Source organism: Salmo salar, chromosome ssa06, assembly GCF_905237065.1.
Source record: "Salmo salar chromosome ssa06, Ssal_v3.1, whole genome shotgun sequence".
Lineage (NCBI taxonomy): Eukaryota > Metazoa > Chordata > Actinopteri > Salmoniformes > Salmonidae > Salmo > Salmo salar.
The window spans coordinates 26,163,571-26,186,192 of record NC_059447.1 but is presented as its reverse complement, the minus strand read 5'-3'; the positions used below and the strand labels follow the sequence as shown (position 1 = coordinate 26,186,192).

General features: G+C 40.5%; 1 protein-coding gene across 1 annotated transcript in view; it reads left to right on the top strand.

Moving 5' to 3' along the window:
* The window catches only part of LOC106606764 (uncharacterized), a 423,559-nt gene that overhangs the window by 50,122 nt on the left and 350,815 nt on the right, over positions 1-22,622 (top strand). The window contains exon 2 of the mRNA XM_045720035.1: positions 17,597-17,599. Coding sequence (XP_045575991.1) covers positions 17,597-17,599 — 3 coding nt within the window. The remainder of the gene's footprint in view (positions 1-17,596; positions 17,600-22,622) is intronic.

The window sequence follows — 22,622 nt, the reverse complement described above, 5'->3', positions numbered from 1 at the left end:
TCTTCACTGCAGATCCTCTCAAGCTCTGTCAGGTTGGATGGGGAGTGTTGCTGCACAACTATTTTCAGGTCACTTCAGAGATATTCAATCATGTTCAAGTCCGGGCTCTGGCTGGGCTACTCAAGGACACTCAGAGACTCGTCCCGAAGCCAATCCTGCATTGTCTTGGCTGTATGCTTAGGTTTGGTGCCAGGAAAACAGAGATGGGAGAACCTTGTAGAGGTTTGTAGAGCTCTATCAGAGGGTCCATCGGGTTCTTGGTCACCTTCCTGACCAAGGCCCTTCTCCTCCGATTGCTCAGTTTGGCCGGGTGGCAAGCTCTATAAAGAATCTTGGTGCTTCCAAACTTCTTCCACTGTGTTCTAGGGGACCTACAATGATGCAGACATTTGTTGGTAACCTTCCCCAGATCTGTGCCTTGACACAATCCTATCTCTAAACTTACTTCCTTTTTAATAAATTTTTTCAGACAAAATGATGACTTCAGGACACTTCCATATGACAGAACCCTAGGAGTTCAACTGGAAAGGAAACCATTTATTTCAACCTTTTCCTATACAATCACAACACGTTTCTTTACAACATTGCATAGATTGAATTTCTTACGGTTTCCTGTAGCAGGTTTGATGACAGGGAAGTGTTATTGTTTTTATTCTCCACAAAGACAGAAAATGTGGAGGCGCGCTTACTTGCTTTAATCTCTTGTTAATGCATTATAGAATTTTTGAGCAGAGATAAAAATTGATATTTAACCACTTCTAAATAAAGCATACCATAGCAGTTATTGCTGAATTATCTTCTGATAATAAAAAATGATTTCAAACTACCTACTTTGTCCTTCTCCCTCTTGTGTGTTATTTGTAGTTTATCGTTTTTAAATCATGTTCAAATATATACCTTTAGTAAGAATATAAATATGGTTGCATATGTGATTTGACATAAATACATATAGAGAACAACATTAAAGGGCATATAAGTAGGACCATGCTTTTTGGTTGATGTTTTTCTACTGATATTTCCAGCATGATGAGCTAGGTTTGCTGCTGCTAGAAAATCCTAGGAAATGTTATTTAATTGACACAAGCTTTCTCCAATCAATCACAGTCTTGTTGTGCGTGTGTATTTGGTGGGGGGATTCATCTTAGCCAGGGGAGGCGTATCTCTGTGAATCTTAATCACTCAAAGCCAATTATTTGGCAAGGAATACTATTTGTAGATCAGCCTCCACTGGTTTAGGCGATACTGCCACCAAACCACACGCACAACCAGACATTAATTGATTGATTGATTGGAGACAGCTTGTGTCAATTAAATAACATTTATTAGGATTTTCTACCTGCAGCAAACCCACCCCTTTGCTGTCATGCACCTCGTTTCATCACTGTAACATCATTGTGGCCCACTAGAGGACGCCACAAGTCTGTGGTGCATCTGACTGTGGGCTGGTACATTTCCCATGTGAAAGGCCAATCATGTGTGGCAGTGGTCACTGGTCTTTACGCAGATGCCCACAGTTCGGAAAACAACTGAAAATATTAGCTGGCTGCATTTAGGGAAGGTCCCCACGAATACAGAAGAAGAGACAGTTGCATTATTCTCACAATGTGTGCATATGTCTGCAAGAAAAAAATGAAAGAGTGTGAGCGTGAATATCTGTGAGAGTGTGTGTGTGCTGCTGTGTCTATGACATCTGAATGTGTGTGTATATGTATATCTGGAGGGTTCGAAGGAATTCACATGTGAGAGGGAAGAGACTGAGTTCACCCAGCTTCCCATTTGGCTGGCTCTTGTGTAATCTGGCATCGTCAGTGCTCTGACTGGCTCAGACTGCTGTGGCTGAGGACCAACGCTGTGACACTGTTGCCGGGACGGAGTCATAGCATGTTGCCAACCGACGTGCCGAGGGGCTGATGACAGGGGAGAGGAGGGCGCAATACCCAGCAGGCTGTCCATCTAGCAGCGTCTCCCTGTCTGACCACCTCTCTTTCCATCTGACCCTCTCCTCAGTCTCCATCACCAACAATGGAGAAATAACCAGTGAACATCCTCACTCAGTAGGGCACAGACAAATGACAGCCGTTTAGCCGGATAGTCACCCTCTTATCATCAGCATATCATTGGTCACCACCGTGATCACCAACATAACGACTACCACCTAACTAAATCAACATCAACACTGTTGTCAGCTCCACCATCATCATCATAACTATCCTGTACCCAGATGCTGCGCTGCTCTGCCTGTCTCCACAGTGTATTGTTTATTTCAATGCGCTGGTTAGTGGTTTGTGTGTTGGATGTCTTTATCTCTGTATGGATCAGTAGAGGGAGATGTAATCACTGCCAGGATGGGTCCCAATTGACTGAAGTTGCTTCCGCTCCTTTTCTCCTTCCTTCCTCTCCACAGATGTGAAATACACAGAGGTGAACCTTCAGAAATAAGTTTCCACCATATTGTTTCCACATATCCCGTGTGCTCAGATTTGTACAGGTTAAGGGAAGGAGACAAGGAGAGGAATCCAATCTAGGATATTGGGCTGCACACCCGTCTCAACATGCCTTGTTGATGGGTGGTGATTCCCTGGATTAAAGGCTGGTAGCACTTCAGTTTACAGTGCTGAAATAACAGGGTAACGTCAATAGGAAACTACAGGTAAATAAGACTGCAATGACCAGGTAAGAAAACTGTAAAAACCTGTTAATACTTAGTATGTTACTGCTAAATACAGATATCAAGTGATTTGAATTCACCTGGTTGTTATTTAGAAGCAATTATTTGTTAATGAAGAACTGTCAACAATAGAGGCTAATAAGCAGAAGTTTTTAGAAAGTATTTAAAGGCCCAGTGCAGTCAAAAGCATGATTTTGCTGTGTTTTATATATATTTCCACACTTTGAGGTTGGAGTAGTACTGTGAAATTGTGAACATGATGATAATGCACTTTTAGTGTAAGAGCTGTTTGAAAAGGTTTCCTGAAATTTCAACCTGTTTTGGTGGGGGTTTTCTTGGCAGTTGATGTAGTCTTGGTCCTCCTCCAGAGACTCTATGGTTAGGATGGGCGGGATGGGACCAAAAATCTCCTCCTGGATTAGCCTGTTGGGGCTAAGGGGCAGTATTGAGAAATTTTGAAAAAAATATGTGCCCATTTTTAACTGCCTCCTACACCAACTCAGAAGCTAGGATATGCATATTATTAACACATTCGGATAGAAAACACTCTGAATTTTCTAAAACAGTTTGAATGGTGTCTGTAAGTATAACAAAACTCATATTGCAGGCAAAAACCTGTGAAAAATAGATACAAAAAATGTGACTGTACTATTTAGTGTCATTGTTTTATAGATACCATAGTGAGAAAGGATTCATTTCGCAACTCCTACGGCTTCCACTAGATGTCAACGATCTTTATAAAGTTGTTTGAAGCGTCTATGATAAACAGAGAGCAAATTAGAATGCAAGGAAGTTGACATGTCGTCACTTCATTTTTTTGCGCCTGCGCATAAATCTGAGAAGCGTGAGTTTGTCATAATTGTTTATCTAGACATAGGATAGGTTGTGTGAAAATATTACTGATGTTTAACGTTAAAAATGGACCAAAAGATTAATGCTAAACAACGTTTGACATGTTTGAACGAAAGTAAATAGATTATTTACTAGGTTTTTTTAGCTTTTCGGCGTGATTTTACACCCCCCCCCCCCACGTTTTGTGGGAGCATAATGAACGCTAACTACTTGGTGTTATTTGGACATAAATTATGAACTTTGTCAAAAGAAACCACATTTGTTCTGGACCTGGGATTCCTGGCAGTGCCTTCTGATGGAGATAATCAAAGGTAAGGGGATATTTACAATGTTATTATCGATATTAGATGATGCTAACTGTATAGCATCGCTTATTGTTCTTAGCATAGCACCCCGTTTATTGCAAAATGTGATTTCCCAGTAAAGTTATTTTGAGATCTGGCCATTTGGTAGCAATTACGAGATGATAATATATTATTCTTTGAATGACAATATTATAATTTACCAATGTTTTCGAATAGTAATTTTGTTATGTTCACCGGAAGCATTTCAGAGAAGAAAAAAATCTGAATTTCACGCTACTGTAAAATGCTGTTTTTGGATATAAATATGAACTTGATGGAACAAAAAATGCATGTATTGTATAACATAATGTCCTAGGAGTGTCATCTGATGGAGATTGTCAAAGGTTGGTGCATAATTTTAGCTGGTTTCTGCTTTTGGTGACGCCTGACCTTGAATTGAAAATGGACGTTTGTACTTTTGTGGCTATGTACTGTCCTAACATAATCTAACTTTATGCTTTTGCCGTAAAGCCTCTTTGAAAATCGAACAATGTGGTTAGATTAAGGAGATGTTTATCTTTTAAATTGTGTAAAATAGTTGATTGTTTGAGAAATTGAAATTATTCGATTTTTGATGTTTTGAATTTCCAGCCTTGTTAGCAATCCCGACTCGGGGTTCATTGCTAACCTGTAGCCCCAACAGGTTAAAACATCAGACTCCCGCACGTCCACCAACACTGTGGGAGCTAGAAACACCATAGAAACCTCAGACTCCTGCACGTCCACCAACACTGGGAACTAGAAACACCATAGAAACATCAGGCTCCTGCACGTCCACCAACACTGGGAACTAGAAACATCATAGAAACATCAGACTCTTGCACGTCCACCAACACTGGGAGCTAGAAACACCATAGAAACCTCAGACTCCTGCACGTCCACCAACACTGGGAACTAGAAACACCTTAGAAACATCAGACTCCTGCACGTCCACCAACACTGGGAACTAGAAACACCATAGAAACATCAGACTCCTGCACGTCCACCAACACTGGGAACTAGAAACACCATAGAAACATCAGACTCCTGCACGTCCACCAACACTGGGAACTAGAAACACCATAGAAACCTCAGACTCCTGCACATCCACCAACACTGGGATCTACAAATTACTTAAAAAATTCTCAAACAAACAAAGACTATGGAATGGATGTATTAATAGTTACTGTTCAAACAGTTATTATGCTTTAACATTTACATTTAAGTCATTTAGCAGACGCTCTTATCCAGAGCGACTTACAAATTGGTGCATTCACCTTATAATATCCAGTGGAACAACCACTTTACAATAGTGCATCTAAATCTTTTAAGGGGGGATTAGAAGGATTACTTTATCCTATCCCAGGTATTCCTTAAAGAGGTGGGGTTTCAGGTGTCTCCGGAAGGTGGTGATTGACTCCGCTGTCCTGGCGTAGTGAGGGAGCTTGTTCCACCATTGGGGTGCCAGAGCAGCGAACAGTTTTGACTGGGCTGAGCGGGAACTGTGCTTCCTCAGAGGTAGGGAGGCGAGCAGGCCAGAGGTGGATGAACGCATTGCCCTTGTTTGGGTGTAGGGCCTGATCAGAGCCTGAAGGTACGGAGGTGCCGTTCCCCTCACAGCTCCGTAGGCAAGCACCATGGTCTTGTAGCGGATGCGAGCTTCAACTGGAAGCCAGTGGAGAGAGCGGAGGAGCGGGGTGACGTGAGAGAACTTGGGAAGGTCGAACACCAGACGGGCTGCGGCGTTCTGGATGAGTTGTACGGGTTTAACCTGTTAGGGCTAGGGGGCAGCATTGACACGGCTGGATAAAAAACATACCCGATTTAATCTGGTTACCACTCCTACCCAGTAACTAGAATATGCATATACTTATTACATATGGATAGAAAACACCCTAAATTTTCTAAAACTGTTTGAATGGTGTCTGTGAGTATAACAGAACTCAAATGGCAGGTCAAAACCTGAGAGATTCCTTTACAGGAAGTGGCCTGTCTGACCATTTCTTGAACTTCTTTTCCATCTCTATCATTTACTAAGGATCTCTGCTCTAACGTGACACTTCCCACGTCGTCCATAGGCGCTCAGAGCCCGGGAAAAAACAGAATGTCGTCATTCCAGCCCCAGGCTGAAACACATTATCGCCTTTCTCAAGTGGCCGATCAAGGGACACTGGGCTTAGGCGCGTGACCCGACCGCCCCCGCCTTTGGGATTTTTTCCTCTGTTTGCCGAAATATTCCTCTGTCGGAATATTATCGCTTTTCTACGAGAAAAATGTCGTAAAAATTGATTTTAAACAGCGGTTGACATGCTTCGAAGTACGGTAATGGAATATTTAGAATTTTATTGTCACGAATTGCGCCATGCGCGCGACACTTCTTTACTATTTCGGATAGTGTCTGGAACGCACGAACAAAACGCCGCTATTCGGATATAACGATGGATTATTTTGGACCAAACCAACATTTGTTATTGAAGTAGCAGTCCTGGGTGTGCATTCTGACGAAGACAACAAAAGGTAATCAAACTTTTATAATAGTAAATATGATTATGGTGAGTGCTAAACTTGCCGGGTGTCTAAATAGCGAGCCCGTGATGCCTGGGCTATGTACTTAGAATATTGCAAAATGTGCTTTCACCAAAAAGCTATTTTAAAATCGGACATATCGAGTGCATAGAGGAGGTCTGTATCTATAATTCTTAAAATAATTGAATCCTACAGACGAAGAACCATATATGTGACAATTTTTCCATTTTAAGATAGTCAGTTATTTTTATATTATTCATTGTGTGTACCACATTAGGTGTTTTATGGTTGACAAATAATTCACCATACTCATATCTTCCAACAACAATTGATATTTTTTGTTATTTCAAAAAGACTTTTTTTATTGCCGTTTTAATTTTTAGAATGTGGAAGAACAGTATATCTCCAGTGATGATTTCAGTTTGTGGAAGAACAGTATATGTGACATTTTCCATGACACTTGTAAGATGTCCTTTTTTAATACCTGATATGATGTTTTAAGTAATTTCAAGTACAAATGCCCTTCATGTAAATAACTTAAATGCAATATGTAGTTAATTCATTTAATGGAGGTTCATTTAAAGGTGGTCTATCAACTTTAGCACCGATGACTTTTCTTAAGTTGAGTCATGAAATCTTAGTCTCATTTAAAATGAAGTCCTCAATGTGAACATACCATAGAATAACTACAAAAATAGAATACAATTAAATTAATTCAATCAAAAGAAGTACAACTTGTACATATCAAATATGGATCAATGTGATGTGCCAATATGCATGTCCATTATGCAGGTCCCTAAGGTCAATATTACAAAACGTTCAGAAAACCATTCTCTTTGCGTTTAACACTATGATCTGCAATTAAGTTTTGAATTGCGTTAAACCCATGCTAAAGGCAAGAAATGTCCTGTACTGAGGTGACAGCAGTAAATAAGTATTAACTGCTTAGAGTTGATGCTAAATGTGGTGACAGAGATGTATATTGTAATGAATAAAAAAAGGGAATCATTAGGATATTTTATTATTAGAACAACATGTTGCATGTTGATGGGATGTTAGTAAACTATTCTCTGTGCAATACCTGTGACTTTTAACCACCTCACTGAAGTGATCTGTAGTCCAGCTGGTCGCTTGAGGACAGAATCTGGGAGGTGACTGAAGTCTTCACATTGCATCCTCATCATCTTGAATGGTTTTGCTGGTTGTGCTTGTTGTTTCTCGTATGGGACAGTGTAGAAACTGTTGAACAGATGTAGCTTGCGCTCATCAGTCAACTTTCCACAATCCTTTCTGCACGTCGTGGAACACGCTCTTCCCTGCGGGATACAGTGTAACGTTACATATAACTAGCTAGCTACTGTAGCCATGTCGAATCATCCGGTGGATGGACAAAAAGTACCTAGCTATGTTTCTTCTATAATCTAGCAATAACATTTGAAACGATAATGTATAAGTTAGTAGCCAACGAACTTTAGCTAATATATTTTCTCTATAGTTACAAATTAGACAACCCAGAACATGCATGTTAGTTACTGTACTCTATAGCTAGCTAGCTTGATTGTTTGATATACGGTTCTTCCACATACCTCTTTTGGACAGCTTTTCCCAGTTTTTTCTTGACCCTTACGATTTGTATAGGGTTTTCCCGCATCCCGTAAGATCTTCCTTTGCCTGTCTTTCCATTCTTTTAGTTTTGTTTTACGTTTCTTTCCCACATTTCGGCGATTTTCATCAGCAACAGAAAAGTTGTGCGCTTGTCCGTCCATTCTGAGTGGTGCACATAAACGGTTATTCCACGAGAGCCTATCTTTAAATGAAAAATGATTGTTAATTAGCGCGTGGAAAGCTTGTGAAACCGGTTCACTATAGAAAAAGAGTGTCCAATAATGATTTTTCATGTATATCTCGTTTTTTTGAAAAATGTCACATATACGGTTCTTCGTCTGTAGGATTCAATTGTTGTGCTTTTTGTGAACGTTTATCGTGAGTAATTTAGTAAAATGTTAGCGAATTCCCCGGAAGTTTGCGGGGGGTATGCTAGTTCTGAACGTCACATGCTAATGTAAAAAGCTGGTTTTTGATATAAATATGAACTTGATTGAACAAAACATGCATGTATTGTATAACATAATGTCCTAGGGTTGTCATCTGATGAAGATCATCAAAGGTGAGTGCTGCATTTAGCTGTCTTCTGGGTTTTGGTGACATTATATGCTGGCTTGAAAAATGGGTGTCTGATTATTTCTGGCTTGGTACTCTGCTGACATAATCTAATGTTTTGCTTTCGTTGTAAAGCCTTTTTGAAATCGGACAGTGTGGTTAGATTAACGAGAGTCTTGTCTTTAAATAGCTGTAAAATAGTCATATGTTTGAGAAATTGAAGTAATAGGATTTTTAAGGTTTTGAAAATCGCGCCACAGGCTTCAAGTGGCTGTTACGTAGGTGGGACGAATTTGTCCCGCCTAGCCCAGAGGGGATAAAGGAGAGTCTTGTCTTTAAAATGCTGTGAAATAGTCATATGTTTGAAAAATTGAAGTTTTTGTATTTTTGAGGAATTTGTAATTCGCGCCACGCCTATCATTGGATATTGGAGCAGGTGTTCCGCTAGCGGAACGTCTAGATGTAAGAGGTTAAAGCTAAATATACAGTAGGTGTGTTGACTGTGAGAAATGCACTGGATTATAAAATGTATTGTGTACTAAATGAACAAATGAACTAGGCAGTGGCATGGTATATATAGCCATAGATGCACAGTGACATATTCATCATTGCAGTCATGTTCGTGGCTTATTGGGGAGGTGACTTTCAATTAGTTACTTTTGGCAACCCATCCGGTGAAAGTGAATGTCATTCCAGTTAATCTGTTCTGTTATATTACATCAGATCTGACTAACCCAGTGCACTTCTTGTTATGAATTGTATCTGATGGTGTTTGTATTATTAGGTAAAAATACAAATTATATCCCACTTGAAACACTGACAAGTAAACAGCATAAAAAAATATATATCTGATTGGGTGGGCCTGGCTTCAGTCACACCCAGGCCCACCCGTGCCTACGCCCCTGTACTACACTGATACAAACCAGGATCAGACCTGTAAAAAAAAACACCCTCTGGGTAGATGATGTTAAGGTAGTCAGAAGCCCAGAGATGTAGTTCACTTCTCAGTTGCAATTTAATGTTCCTGAATGTATACATGGGAAATGTGTAAACAAATGTATCTTCTGTGTCCTTGCATTATGAGCAAAATGTACAGAAGCATGCACTGTATGAAACCCATACCATCACTGTTGACATACAATATCATCTATTGAAGGACCATGATGGAAATTAATATCTGACTGTGTTCCCTGCATCTCTCTGGATTTGTGAGGGAACTCGACACATATTTGGATGGGCAGAAATAGAAACAACCTATCTTTGAGTTTTTTTGTGAATTTTATCCATACCTATATTTACTGTGATGTCACACTAACCCAGCCTGGTCCTATCCCACTGGGCACAGACATCAATTCAATGTCTGTTCCACATTGGTTCATCGTAATTTCATTGAAATGACGTGGAAACAATGTTGATTCAACCAGTGTGCACACAGTGGGAGTAGATTGGTTATGGGCAGTAAAACAAATCAATTCAAAAAGCTGTAACAAGAGCAAGGTATTGTGTTTCATTTGAAAACAGCATCCAGCAGTGGGAGCACCGGCATCATAGACTCGCTTAAGAACAGAATCAGCTACGCAATAGACACTTCCATTAGAACAGTTTTTCTACAAGGGAATTCCCTTACGGAGAAATTGCAGTGAGAGTGCAATATGACAGCAGTACACCGTAGTATAACTGCAGTTAGAGTGCACTATAACTGCAGTATGCTGCAAATACTGTGTCCAAAATATCACCGTTTTCTTTACTGCACTCATTTTGCAGTGTAACTGCAGTTACAGTGCAGCAGAACTGAAGTACAGTGCAGTTAATCTGCAATTACTGCATCCAAAATATCACAGCCGACTGCAGTTACTGTAGTTTTACTGCAGTTTCAAACGTGCAATAGTTTTTATATGGGAAGAATTTTCAGACTGAAGACTGTGTATTACTGTGCTCGCAATTCCCACAATGATACAAACCAGGACCAGAGCTGTACAAAACCCATTATCTGGGGACACACTGTATGGAACATGGATGCTGAAGATGAGAGATCTGACCTTCAGTTCCAATTTCACACTCTAGAGGGCAGGCTAAGTTAAGGATTTCAAATCAAATCAAATTTTATTGGCTACATACACATGTTTAGCAGATGTTATTGCGGGTGTAGCGAAATGCTTATTCTGTATTGAAACGACTTACACAATGTTATTCGATAAAGATATTCTTCAAAGGTTGATTCAGAGAACATGGTTTCTCTCTGGTACATTTCAGAAACAGATGGTACAGAAACATTCATCCACTTTCATAACTAACTATTCAACAGTTTGACATTGCGTATCTTCCACATGTTTGTGTTGTAAATGAGAGTGTGTCCCATTAAAATAAAGATTAAGACAAACAGAAAGTATTTCATAGCAGAGCATCTCAATATTTGCCTGGCTACCCATCCACATAACTCCAGACAAACGCCACGCCTACTAATGTTTCTTCTCCACAGTGATTTCTCGAATGTGAAAACATTCAAACCGTTCCTATTGGTCCAAAAAAACGTTGGGATGGGCCAGAGCCTACATGATACTCTGATTGGTTAGTTTTGATCCAATGATCCAATCGCTCATGAATTTGTGTTGTACAACACCCCTCATTTTGACGTCACACAAATTACTTCTAGGATGGCATATTCAGACTGAATGTATGTAGTGATTGATAGAGCAGCGGAATTAAATTCAGTCTGAGTCGTCAGGCAATCTCAATATGGCTGACCAGGTGAGCTGAGAATATTTATCAAACATTGATGCTCTTTCATCAGTTTGACATTGCATCTCTTCCACATGTCGTTGTTGTAAATGAGAGTGTTTTTCAACTTACCCAGTAAAATAAAGATACATACAAACAATATCAAAGGTGAACGGTGGGTCTATATCAAAGCCTCTTGTGATTGGTCCTCTCAGTAAGGAGGAGCTCATGCAAAACTCTCCAGTCCTCCATCTTTATTAATGTCTCTGTTGAAGGTTGTTTCTGCTGAGGACTGTCTCAACTACCTTTAGAGAACTACACAAATCACCATGTTTCCTACCACAGTGTCACGGCTGTTTGAATGAGCGGACCAAGACGCAGCGCTTTCTTAGTTCCACATGTTTTATTTCAATCAGTGAAACTGAATACAACAATTAACAATTTAAATAAATACAAAATAACAAACCGTGACGCTGGAGGAACATAAACCTCACGAAGAACAATCCCCCACAAACACCTGTGGGACAAACCTAAACTTAAATAGGACCTCCAATTAGAGACAACGACAACCTGCTTTCTCTAATTGGAGGTCATGCCAAATAACACCAACATAGAAATACAAACCTAGAACCAAAACATAGACATACAAAAACCAGACAAACACCCCCTGTCACGCTCTGACCTAATCTACCATAGAAAATAACACTCACTATGGTCAGGACGTGACACACAGGAATACTCTTACCGACAGTTGATCTAACAGGTGAGGATTTGCAGGCTTATTATATGTTTATCAAGGAAATAAATCAACACATTAGCTTTTAGCTTCAACATCAACACCCTCTTCAACATTCTTTGTATTTCGAACAGGTGTTCAGGGTCAGACACTGACTGAGTCTGGACCAGTGGATAACTTCATAAGCTAGGGGGCAGTACCCTGAATTTTGGAGAGTCTGGCATGCCCAAAATAAACTGCCTGTTACTCAGGCCCACGAGTTAGGATATGCATATAATTGGTAGATATGAATAGAAAACACTCTGAAGTTTCTAAAACTGTTAATATAATGTCTAGAACAATAATAATAGAATAATGAATGGAATAGCTCCCAGATTGCAGTTCCTATGGCTTCCACTCGATACCAACAGTCTTTAGACATGGTTTCAGGCTTGTTTTTTGAAAAACGATGAAGAATAACAAGTTTTGGGAAGTGGTCTATTGACACGGCCAGTACTGTTTTGAGCACGTGACCTTGTGCGCGCTCTTCGTTATTTTTCCTTTCTATTGAATACGCTGTTGTCCGGGTGAAATATTATCGATTATAAAGATATTTGACAACCTGAGGATTAATTAGAAACATCGTTTGACTTGTTTCGACGAACTTTACCGGTACTATTAGGATGTATTCATCTTCATGTTTTAAACGCCTTGGAGCGGGTGGATTACTGAACAAAACGCGCCAACAAAACGTTTTGGGGATATAAAGAGGGACTTTATCGAACAAAACAACCATTTATTGTGTAGCTGGGACCCTATAGATTGCCAACAGAGGAAGATCTTCAAAGGTAAGTGATTTATTTTATCGCTATTTTTGAGTTTTGTGACACCTGTGCAGGTTATGAATTTATGTTAAAAGGGGGCAGTGTTGAGAATTTTGAAAAAAATATGTGCCCATTTTTAACTGCCTCCTACACCAACTCAGAAGCTAGGATATGCATATTATTAACCTCTATGGGACCGGCGGGACGAATTCGTCCCACCTACGTAACATCCACTGCCAGCCTGTGGCGCGATTTTCAAAATCTTCAAAATCCTATTACTTCAATTTCTCAAACATATGACTATTTTACAGCCATTTAAAGATAAGACTCTCGTTAATCTAACCACACTGTCCGATTTCAAAAAGGCTTTACAACGAAAGCAAAACATTAGATTATGTCAGCAGAGTACCAAGCCAGAAATAATCAGACACCCATTTTTCAAGCCAGCATATAATGTCACCAAAACCCAGAAGACAGCTAAATGCAGCACTCACCTTTGATGATCTTCATCAGATGACAACCCTAGGACATTATGTTATACAATACATGCATGTTTTGTTCAATCAAGTTCATATTTATATCAAAAACCAGCTTTTTACATTAGCATGTGACGTTCAGAACTAGCATACCCCCCGCAAACTTACGGGGAATTCGCTAACATTTTACTAAATTACTCACGATAAACGTTCACAAAAAGCATAACAATTATTTTAAGAATTATAGATACAGACCTCCTCTATGCACTCGATATGTCCGATTTTAAAATAGCTTTTTGGTGAAAGCACATTTTGCAATATTCTAAGTACATAGCCCAGGCATCACGGGCTCGCTATTTAGACACCCGGCAAGTTTAGCACTCACCATAATCATATTTACTATTATAAAAATGTCATTACCTTTTGTTGTCTTCGTCAGAATGCACACCCAGGACGTCTACTTCAATAACAAATGTTGGTTTGGTCCAAAATAATCCATCGTTATATCCGGATAAGCGGCGTTTTGTTCGTGCGTTCCAGACACTATCCGAAATAGTAAAGAAGTGTCGCGGCTTGGCGCAATTCCCGACAATAAAATTCAAAGTATTCCATTGCCGTACGTCGAAGCATGTCAACCGCTGTTTAAAATCAATTTTTACGTCATTTTTCTCGTAGAAAAGCGATACAATTCCGACAGGGAATCTCCTTTTCGGCAAACAGAGGAAAAAATCCCAAAGGCGGGGGCGGTCGGGGTCACGCGCATAAGCTAGTGTCTCTTGATGGGCCACTTGAGAAAGGCGATAATGTGTTTCAGCCTGGGGCTGGAATGACGACATTCTCTTTTTCCCGGGCTATGAGAGCCTATGGACGACGTGGGAAGTGTCACGTTAGAGCAGAGATCCTTAGTAAATGATAGAGATGGCAAAGAAGTTCCAGAAATGGTCAGACAGGCCACTTCCTGTAAAGGAATCTCTCAGGTTTTGACCTGCCATTTGAGTTCTGTTATACTCACAGACACCATTCAAACAGTTTTAGAAAATTTAGGGTGTTTTCTATCCATATGTAATAAGTATATGCATATTCTAGTTACTGAGTAGGAGTGGTAACCAGATTAAATCGGGTATGTTTTTTATCCAGCCGTGTCAATGCTGCCCCCTAGCCCTAACAGGTTAACAACACTCTGAATTTTCTAAAACTGTTTGAATGGTGTCTGTATGTATAACAGAACTCATATGGCAGTCAAAACCCTGAGACAAATTCTGACAGGAAGTGGATACCTGATGTGTTGAATTACTTTTAAGCCTATGCCATTGAAACACACAGGGATGTATTAATCATTGAGCACTTCCTACGCCATCCACTAGATGTCACCAGTCTTTACAAAGTGGTTTGAATCTTCTACTGTGAAAACTGACCGAACAAGAGGCTTGGAACGTTGGTCATAAGCGGATGGCCAATACTACTCTGGCGCACGAGTGCATGTTTGGGTACTCTCGTTCCAATACGTTTTAAAAGAGAATGCAATCGTCCGCCTTGAATATTATTGAAGTTCTGATTTAAAAAGACCCTAATGATTTATGCTATACAACGTTTGACATGTTTGAATGAACGTAAATATTTTTTTCCCCCTCTTTGGTGAAGAGAAGTCCGGCGGGCGTCGTTCATGTTTTTGAGTAGCCTACAGGACGCGCTAACAACACGGAGCTTTTTGGACATAAATTATGAGCTTTTTCGAACAAAACTACATTTGTTATGGACCTGGGATTCCTGGAAGTGCCTTCTGATGAAGATAATCAAAGGTAAGGGATTATTTACATAGTATTTTTGATTTTAGATGACTCCAAGATGGCGCCTAGTCTGTATCGCAAAGCCTATTTTTCTGGGCGCAGTACTCAGATTATTGCAAAGTGTGATTTCCCAGTAAAGTTATTTTTAAATCTGGCAATGCGGTTGCGTTCACGAGATGTTAATCTATAATTCTTTGAATGACAATATAATATTTTACCAATGTTTTCGAATAGTAATTATTTAATTTGTTGTGCTGATTGACTGGCGGTATTGGAGGGAAAATATTTCCTCAACATCAACGCCATAGTAAAGCGCTGTTTTTGGATATAAATATGAACTTGATAGAACAAAAAATGCATGTATTGTCTAACATAATGTCCTAGGAGTGTCATCTGATGAAGATTGTCAAAGGTTAGTGCATAATTTTAGCTGGTTTTCTTTTTTTGGTGACGCGTGTCTGCATTGACAAAACATTACACACAGCTATTTTCAATGTACTGTCTTAACATAATCTAACTTTATGCTTTCACCGTAAAGCCTTTTTGAAATCGGACAACGTGGTTAGATTAAGGAGATGTTGAATTATGACACTTAATTGTTTTCAAATTTGGCGCCCTTGATATTTCACCTGCTGTTGATAGGGTGTACCAGGGGTGGGACGCTTATTTTTTTCCCCCACTGATATTTCCATGAACTATATATATCCTAACCTTATGCAAATTTCACCTAGCCCTTCTTCCTTTCTATCCCTCTACCTCCCCCTATATAAAAATCTTACTGTATCTGAGAGCCCTAGTACGTCCCTCTGAGTCCTGGAGAGTAGAGAAGAGCAGCGCCCACCAGTTCAGCTTCAACACAAACTATGTTCCCTGCATCTCTACTGCTGATGCTGGCAGCTGCCTCTTGTGAGTTCCTGACTGTAGTCTGATCAGTATAACTTGTGTTGCTGTGATACTGATGTGACTCCTTGATTGATCTGACCTGTCATTCCTCTCCCTCCTCAGGTGTCCACTGTCAGGTCGTACTCACCCAGGCTGAACAGTCAGTCCAGGGGACCCCTGCAGGATCCCTCAAACTCACATGTGCCTGTAGTGGAATCACTCTAAGCAGCAGTTATATGAACTGGATCCGCCAAGCACCTGGAAAAGGACTTGAATGGATAATGTTCTATTACTCTGATAGTAGCAAGAGCAATGCCCCTGTAGTACAGGGCAGATTCACAGCATCAAAGGACAGCACTAATTTCTATCTGCACATGAGCCAGTTGAATCCAGAGGACTCTGCAGTGTATTACTGTGCTAGAGACTCACTATGGTTAAACTAATGAGAATAGCTGTACAAAAACCATCTGGTAGAGAAAGGAAGGACCTGCGCAAACACACGGACACATATATGGAATGACCAGTAGACCATGACAAGGGACACATGAGGAACAATTCTAATGATGTATCAAATAATAACACAATGATACACCTGTTAAATACATGGTGCTAGTGTTGCTGATGCACAAACAGGGGGCACTCTCGCTCTCCGTATGATTAAAATAAAGACCAGTACTGATGAACGCTCTGCTTAAGTGTCTTAAATATGTTTCATCCAACACAAGTTGTAATACGTTAATGTACTGTTTCATATCCCCCCTTTACATTAAAAATGTAACAAATAGAGGGTCTCTGAGTTTTCAGATGGCAAAGGTTGTGTCCAGTTATAGATATAATACAACAATGCAACACCCCCCCATCTCACCATTTATTCAAATTCAAATTGTGTTCATGTGGTTGATGCAAAAAAGCTTTTTGTCCTCAGCTGAAACAAGATAGTGAGAATTAGATCATGAAAGTGTATAGGGACAGTCCCTACAGTCCCTGAGATACTTAACTGCTTTAAAACCTCTCTGGGACATCTGGGACGCTAGCGCCACACCCGCGGTACACACTATCAACAGCCAGTGAAATAGCAGGGCGGCAAATTCAAAACAACAAAAATCTCATAATTCAAATTTCTCAAACATACAAGTATTATACACCATTTTAAAGATAATATTCTCCTTAACTTCTCTGAGCTCTCAGCCTCCAGTATTTATGCTGCAGTAGTTTATGTGTCGGGGGCTAGGGTCAGTCTGTTACATCTGGAGTATTTCTCTTGTCTTATCCGGTGTCCTGTGTGAATTTAAATATGCTCTCTCTAATTCTCTCTTTCTCTCTTTCTTTCTTTCTCTCGGAGGACCTGAGCCCTAGGACCATGCCTCAGGACTACCTGGCATGCTGACACCTTGCTGTCCCCAGTCCACCTGGCCGTGCTGCTGCTCCAGTTTCAACTGTTCTGCCTGCGGCTATGGAACCCTGACCTGTTCACCGGACGTGCTTGTTGCACCCTCGACAACTACTATGATTATTATTATTTGACCATGCTGGTCATTTATGAACATTTTAACATCTTGACCATGTTCTGTTATAATGTCCACCCTGCACAGCCAGAAGAGGACTGGCCACCCCTCATAGCCTGGTTCCTCTCTAGGTTTCTTCTTAGGTTTTTGGCCTTTCTAGGGAGTTTTTCCTAGGGAGTTTTTCCTAGCCACCGTGCTTCTTTCACATGCATTGCTTGCTGTTTGGGGTTTTAGGCTGGGTTTCTGTACAGCACTTTGAGATATCAGCTGATGTACGAAGGGCTATATAAATAAATTTGATTTGATTTGAGCTAGGTGGGACGTGACTGTCCCACCTTTAACCTGTTAGAGCTAGGGGGCAGTATTGACACGGCCGGATAAAAAACGTACCTGATTTAATCTGGTTATTACTACTGCCCAGAAACTAGAATATGCATATAATTGTTTGATTTGGATAGAAAACACCCTAAAGTTTCTAAAACTGTTTGAATGGTGTCTGTGAGTATAACAGAACTCATATGGCAGGCCAAAACCTGAGAAGATTCTGTACAGGAAGTGCCCTCTCTGACCATTTCTTGGCCTTCTACACCCTCTTTATTGAAAACAGAGGATCTCTGCTGTAACGTGACACTTTCTAAGGCTCCCATAGGCTCTCAGAAGGCGCCAGAACGTTGAATGATGACTTTGCAGCCCCTGGCTGAAAACAGTAGCGCATTTGGATAGTGGTCGATCTGAGAACAATGAGACAGGCCGCGCGTGCACGTGAAGAGTCCATTTTACATTTTCAGTCTTTGAACAAAAAAGACGTCTCCCGGTCGGAATATTATCGCTATTTTATGAGAAAAATCGCATAAAAATTGATTTTAAACAGCGTTTGACATGCTTCGAAGTACGGTAATGGAATATTTTGAATTTTTTTGTCACGATACACGTCCGCGCGTCACCGTTCGGATAGTGTCTTGAACGCAAGAACAAAACAGAGGATATTTGAACATAACTATGGATTATTTTGAACCAAAACAACATTTGTGGATGAAGTAGAAGTCCTGGGAGTGCATTCTGACGAAGAACAGGAAAGGTAATCCAATTTTTCTTATAGTAATTCTGAGTTTAGTGAACGCCAAACTTGGTGGGTGTCAAATTAGCTAGCCCGTGATGGTGAGCTATCTACTCAGAATATTGCAAAATGTGCTTTTGCCGAAAAGCTATTTTAAACCTGTCTATAAAAAATAATGGATTCATTGTGAAGGGTGTAGGCTTTATTACATGAGTTCATTAGACTTTTTAAAATGTAGATGTTCCAAAGGTCTGCATCAGTGGCTTGTGTGGAAGCCAGGAGATGCTAAATGTATTTATATCAATTAACAATAATTTACTGTGAGACCGACAGTTATTTGCTTGACAATCACCGGCTGACAACATTTTGTGACCATCACAGCCCTAGGTCTGTGGAATGCTGTCCCACTCCTCTTCAATGGCTGTACGAAGCGACTGTAACTGGAACACACTGTCGTACACGTCGACCAAGTGCATTCCAAATGTGCTCAATGGGTGACATGTCTGGTAAGTATGCAGGGCAAGGAAGAACTGGGTCATTTTCAGCTTCCAGGACGTGTACAGATCCTTGCGACATGGAGCTGTGCATTATTATGCTGAAACAGGAGGTGATGGCGGCAGATGAATGGCACGACAATGGGCCTTAGGATCTCGTCACAGTATCTCCATCAATAAAATGCAATTATGTTTGTTGTCCGTAGATTATGCCTGCCCATACAATAACCACACTGCCACCATGGGGCATTTTGTTCACAACGTTGACATCAACAAACCGCTCACCCACACGACGCCACACTCTTGTTCTGCGGTTGTGAGGCCATTTGGACGTACTGCCAAATCCTCTAAATCAACATGGGATATGGCTTATGGTAGAGGAATTAACATGACATTTTCTGGCAACAGCTCTGGTGGGTATTCCTGCAGTCAGCATGCCAATTGCACGCTCACTCAAAACTTGAGACATCTGTGTCATTGTCTTGTGTTTCAAAACTGCACATTTTAGTGTGGCTTTTCACTGTCCCCAGCACAAGGTGCACCTGTGTAATGATCATACGGTTTAATCAGCTTCTTGATATGCCAAACCTGTCAGATAGATGGATAATCTTGGCAAAGGAGAAATGCACACTAACAGGGATGTAAAGAAATTTGTGCACAACATTTGAGATAAAGAAGCCTTTTGTGCATATGGAACATTTCACACAGTAAAAAATGTGGTGTAGAAATTACAGTGTTGACTTATTTTAACCGAGGATGAGTATTTTCAACATTGTGAGGAGTCAATGAGCTCTAGTGTCGGAATTACATCGGAGTATAAAATTATGCAGTCATTGCAGTGTAAATTAAACTCAATTCAGTGGAATTTACACCATTTTCAATCAAATTAACTCTGAAAATGTGACACTACCTGTAGAGTAACTTTAACACTATGTAGACTGGGACCAAATGTTATCTGAAACTGTCACGGGTGTAGACCAAAACGCAGTGGGAAAATGTATACTCATCTTCTTTTAATTAGGTGAAGAAGGAAAACACAAACGTATACAAAAAACAAACGAACTGGACAGTCTCGTCAGGCACACAGCTAAACAAGAAACAATCTCCCACAATTTCCAAAACAAACACATTCCTAAATATAGGACCTTCAATCAGAGGCAAAGATAGACAGCTGCCTCCAATTGAAGGCCCCAATCCCATTACCAAAACATATAAATGCAAACGCCTAGACAGAACATAGAAATAAACTAACATAGAACGATAACCCAAAAACCCCGGAATACATAAATCAAATACCCCTCTGCATACACAACCACCCCGAACCATTTAAACCAAATACCCCCTCTACATGAACACATACACAAACACACCCTGAACTACATAAAACAAATACCCCCTGCCACGTCCTGACCAAACTAATAAGAACAAATAACCCCTTTACTGGTCAGGACGTGACAGTACCCCCCCCAAAAGGTGCATACCCCGGTTGCACCTTAAAAAAAAACGACAAAAATAAACCCCTTACTAAAGGGAGGGAAGGGAGGGTGGCTGCTGTCACCTCCCCAACCCTCCTACAGTGGAGGTGGCTCAGGCTCAGGCCTTAGTCCCCTACCTGACCAATCCACCCCCACTGAATACCTCTGCCTGAGGCCATTCACTCTAGACCCTGGACTGGACTCTGGGAGCTTCGGACTGTAGGGCGACTCTGGGAGCTCTGGGCCGTAGGACGACTCTGGGCGCTCCGGGCCGTAGGACGACTCTGGGAGCTCCGGGCCGTAGGACGACTCTGGGAGCTCCGGGCCGTAGGACGACTCTGGGAGCTCCGGGCCGTAGGACGACTCTGAGAGTGGGCCGTCTCTCTTGGTTCCGGACAGTGGGCCGTCTCTGTGGAAATATCTAAGGGGTGTGAATACTTTGTGATAGCACTGTAAACAAAGGGAGTCCTCAGTTCCATTGTTCAACTATAATAGTTAGTGCAGGTCATGCTATAAAGTCAGTCCAAGCTTCATATAATGAGAAGGCCAGAGTTGAGTGTCTGATTATAAAGGGAAGAATGGGAGGGAGACTTTGCATAGACATAGACCGCCCTTCATAGGCTTACATAAAGGCTGAGAGGGAGAGATCTTTGAGAGTTCATATTTTCAACATTGTTTCTCAGAACAGCACAAGATAACAACATCTATTGGTGTCCCTCAGGGATATATTATTGTTCCATTACTGTTAAATATGAATGACCTTCATGGTACATGTATTCAATGTTGCATTAACTGTTTGATGAAAATGTGACATCTGGTTTCATGCAAATAAGATCACCAAATTTAAAGACCTTACAAAATAAATGGTTTTAACTGCAAGAGATTGATATGCATTTCACTAAATAACTGCATATACATTATTAAAGATCCTGTTTGGGGTTATTTACCATTGTCAGCTGACGTTGAATGGCTTTAAAGTTTTAAGTTAAAGTTTCAATAGGCTATTCATTCAGTTATCTTACAAAAGATGACAGGAATAGTTTATGCCTTTCAAGTAATTATTTTTGGAATTTATAGTATGATGTGTCTACTCTATTCTAGTGTTGGTGGGGCCATGGGATTGATGTTGACAGAGACTGGAGCCCAGAATTGTCTTGTTTGATCAGTTTTTGTACAGTGCTGCAGCCTCCTGTGTCACTGTGTCTCTGGCACAGTAATAAACAGCAGAGTCTTCAGTCTTCAGACTGTTCATCTGGAGATACACCTGCTGCTTGCTGTTGTCTCTGGAGATGGTGAACCGTCCCTGAATAGACTGGGAGTAGTAGATATAACGGCTTGAATCACTAATTGTAGCAACCCATTCTAGCCCCTTCCCTGAAGCCTGCCTGATCCAAGCATTCCAATAGTAGCAACCAAACCCAGAATATGTGCAAGTCAGCTTGTGAGATTCTTCAAATGTTTTAACCACTGATTCAGACTCAGTCAGCGTCTGACTCTGAACAGCTGTGAAAATTAAATATCAAAAATACCTTCATTCACATAATCAGGACTTGTTGCAATGTCAGTCCAAACTGCCTATAAACACATTACCAGAGCTGAGTGTCTGATTATAAAGGGATGAAGGGGAGGGAGACTTTGCGTAGACCGCCTCCTAGAGGCTGAAATAGAGACTGAGAGGGAGAAATCTTCTGTCCTATTCCTTGATTTTCTCTCCTCTGTCCTTTATTCTGCTCTCTGTAGTTCAGATTTTACTTATGAGACATGTTGACTGTAATATTTTTATTATAATGTGTTAATGATCAGCAACACAGGAACAAAAGTTCAGAATTTTATTTGGGTTTACATTTCTATAAAGCTTTTAATAATTTATGTCCAAATAACTCCATGTTGTTAGCGCATTCAGTAAGCTACTCAAAATGTAGGATGCGCGAGGAAAGTGTCACGACGAAAAGTCAAAAAAAAAGAAATCAATTTACGTTCGTTCAAACATGTCAAACGTTGTATAGCGTCAATCTTTAGGGCCATTTTAACTTGTTAACTTCTTTGGGATAGGGGCAGTATTTTCACGGCCGGATAAAAAACATACCCGATTTAATCTGGTTACTACTCCTGCCCAGAAACTAGAATATGCATATAATTAGTAGATTTAAATAGAAAACA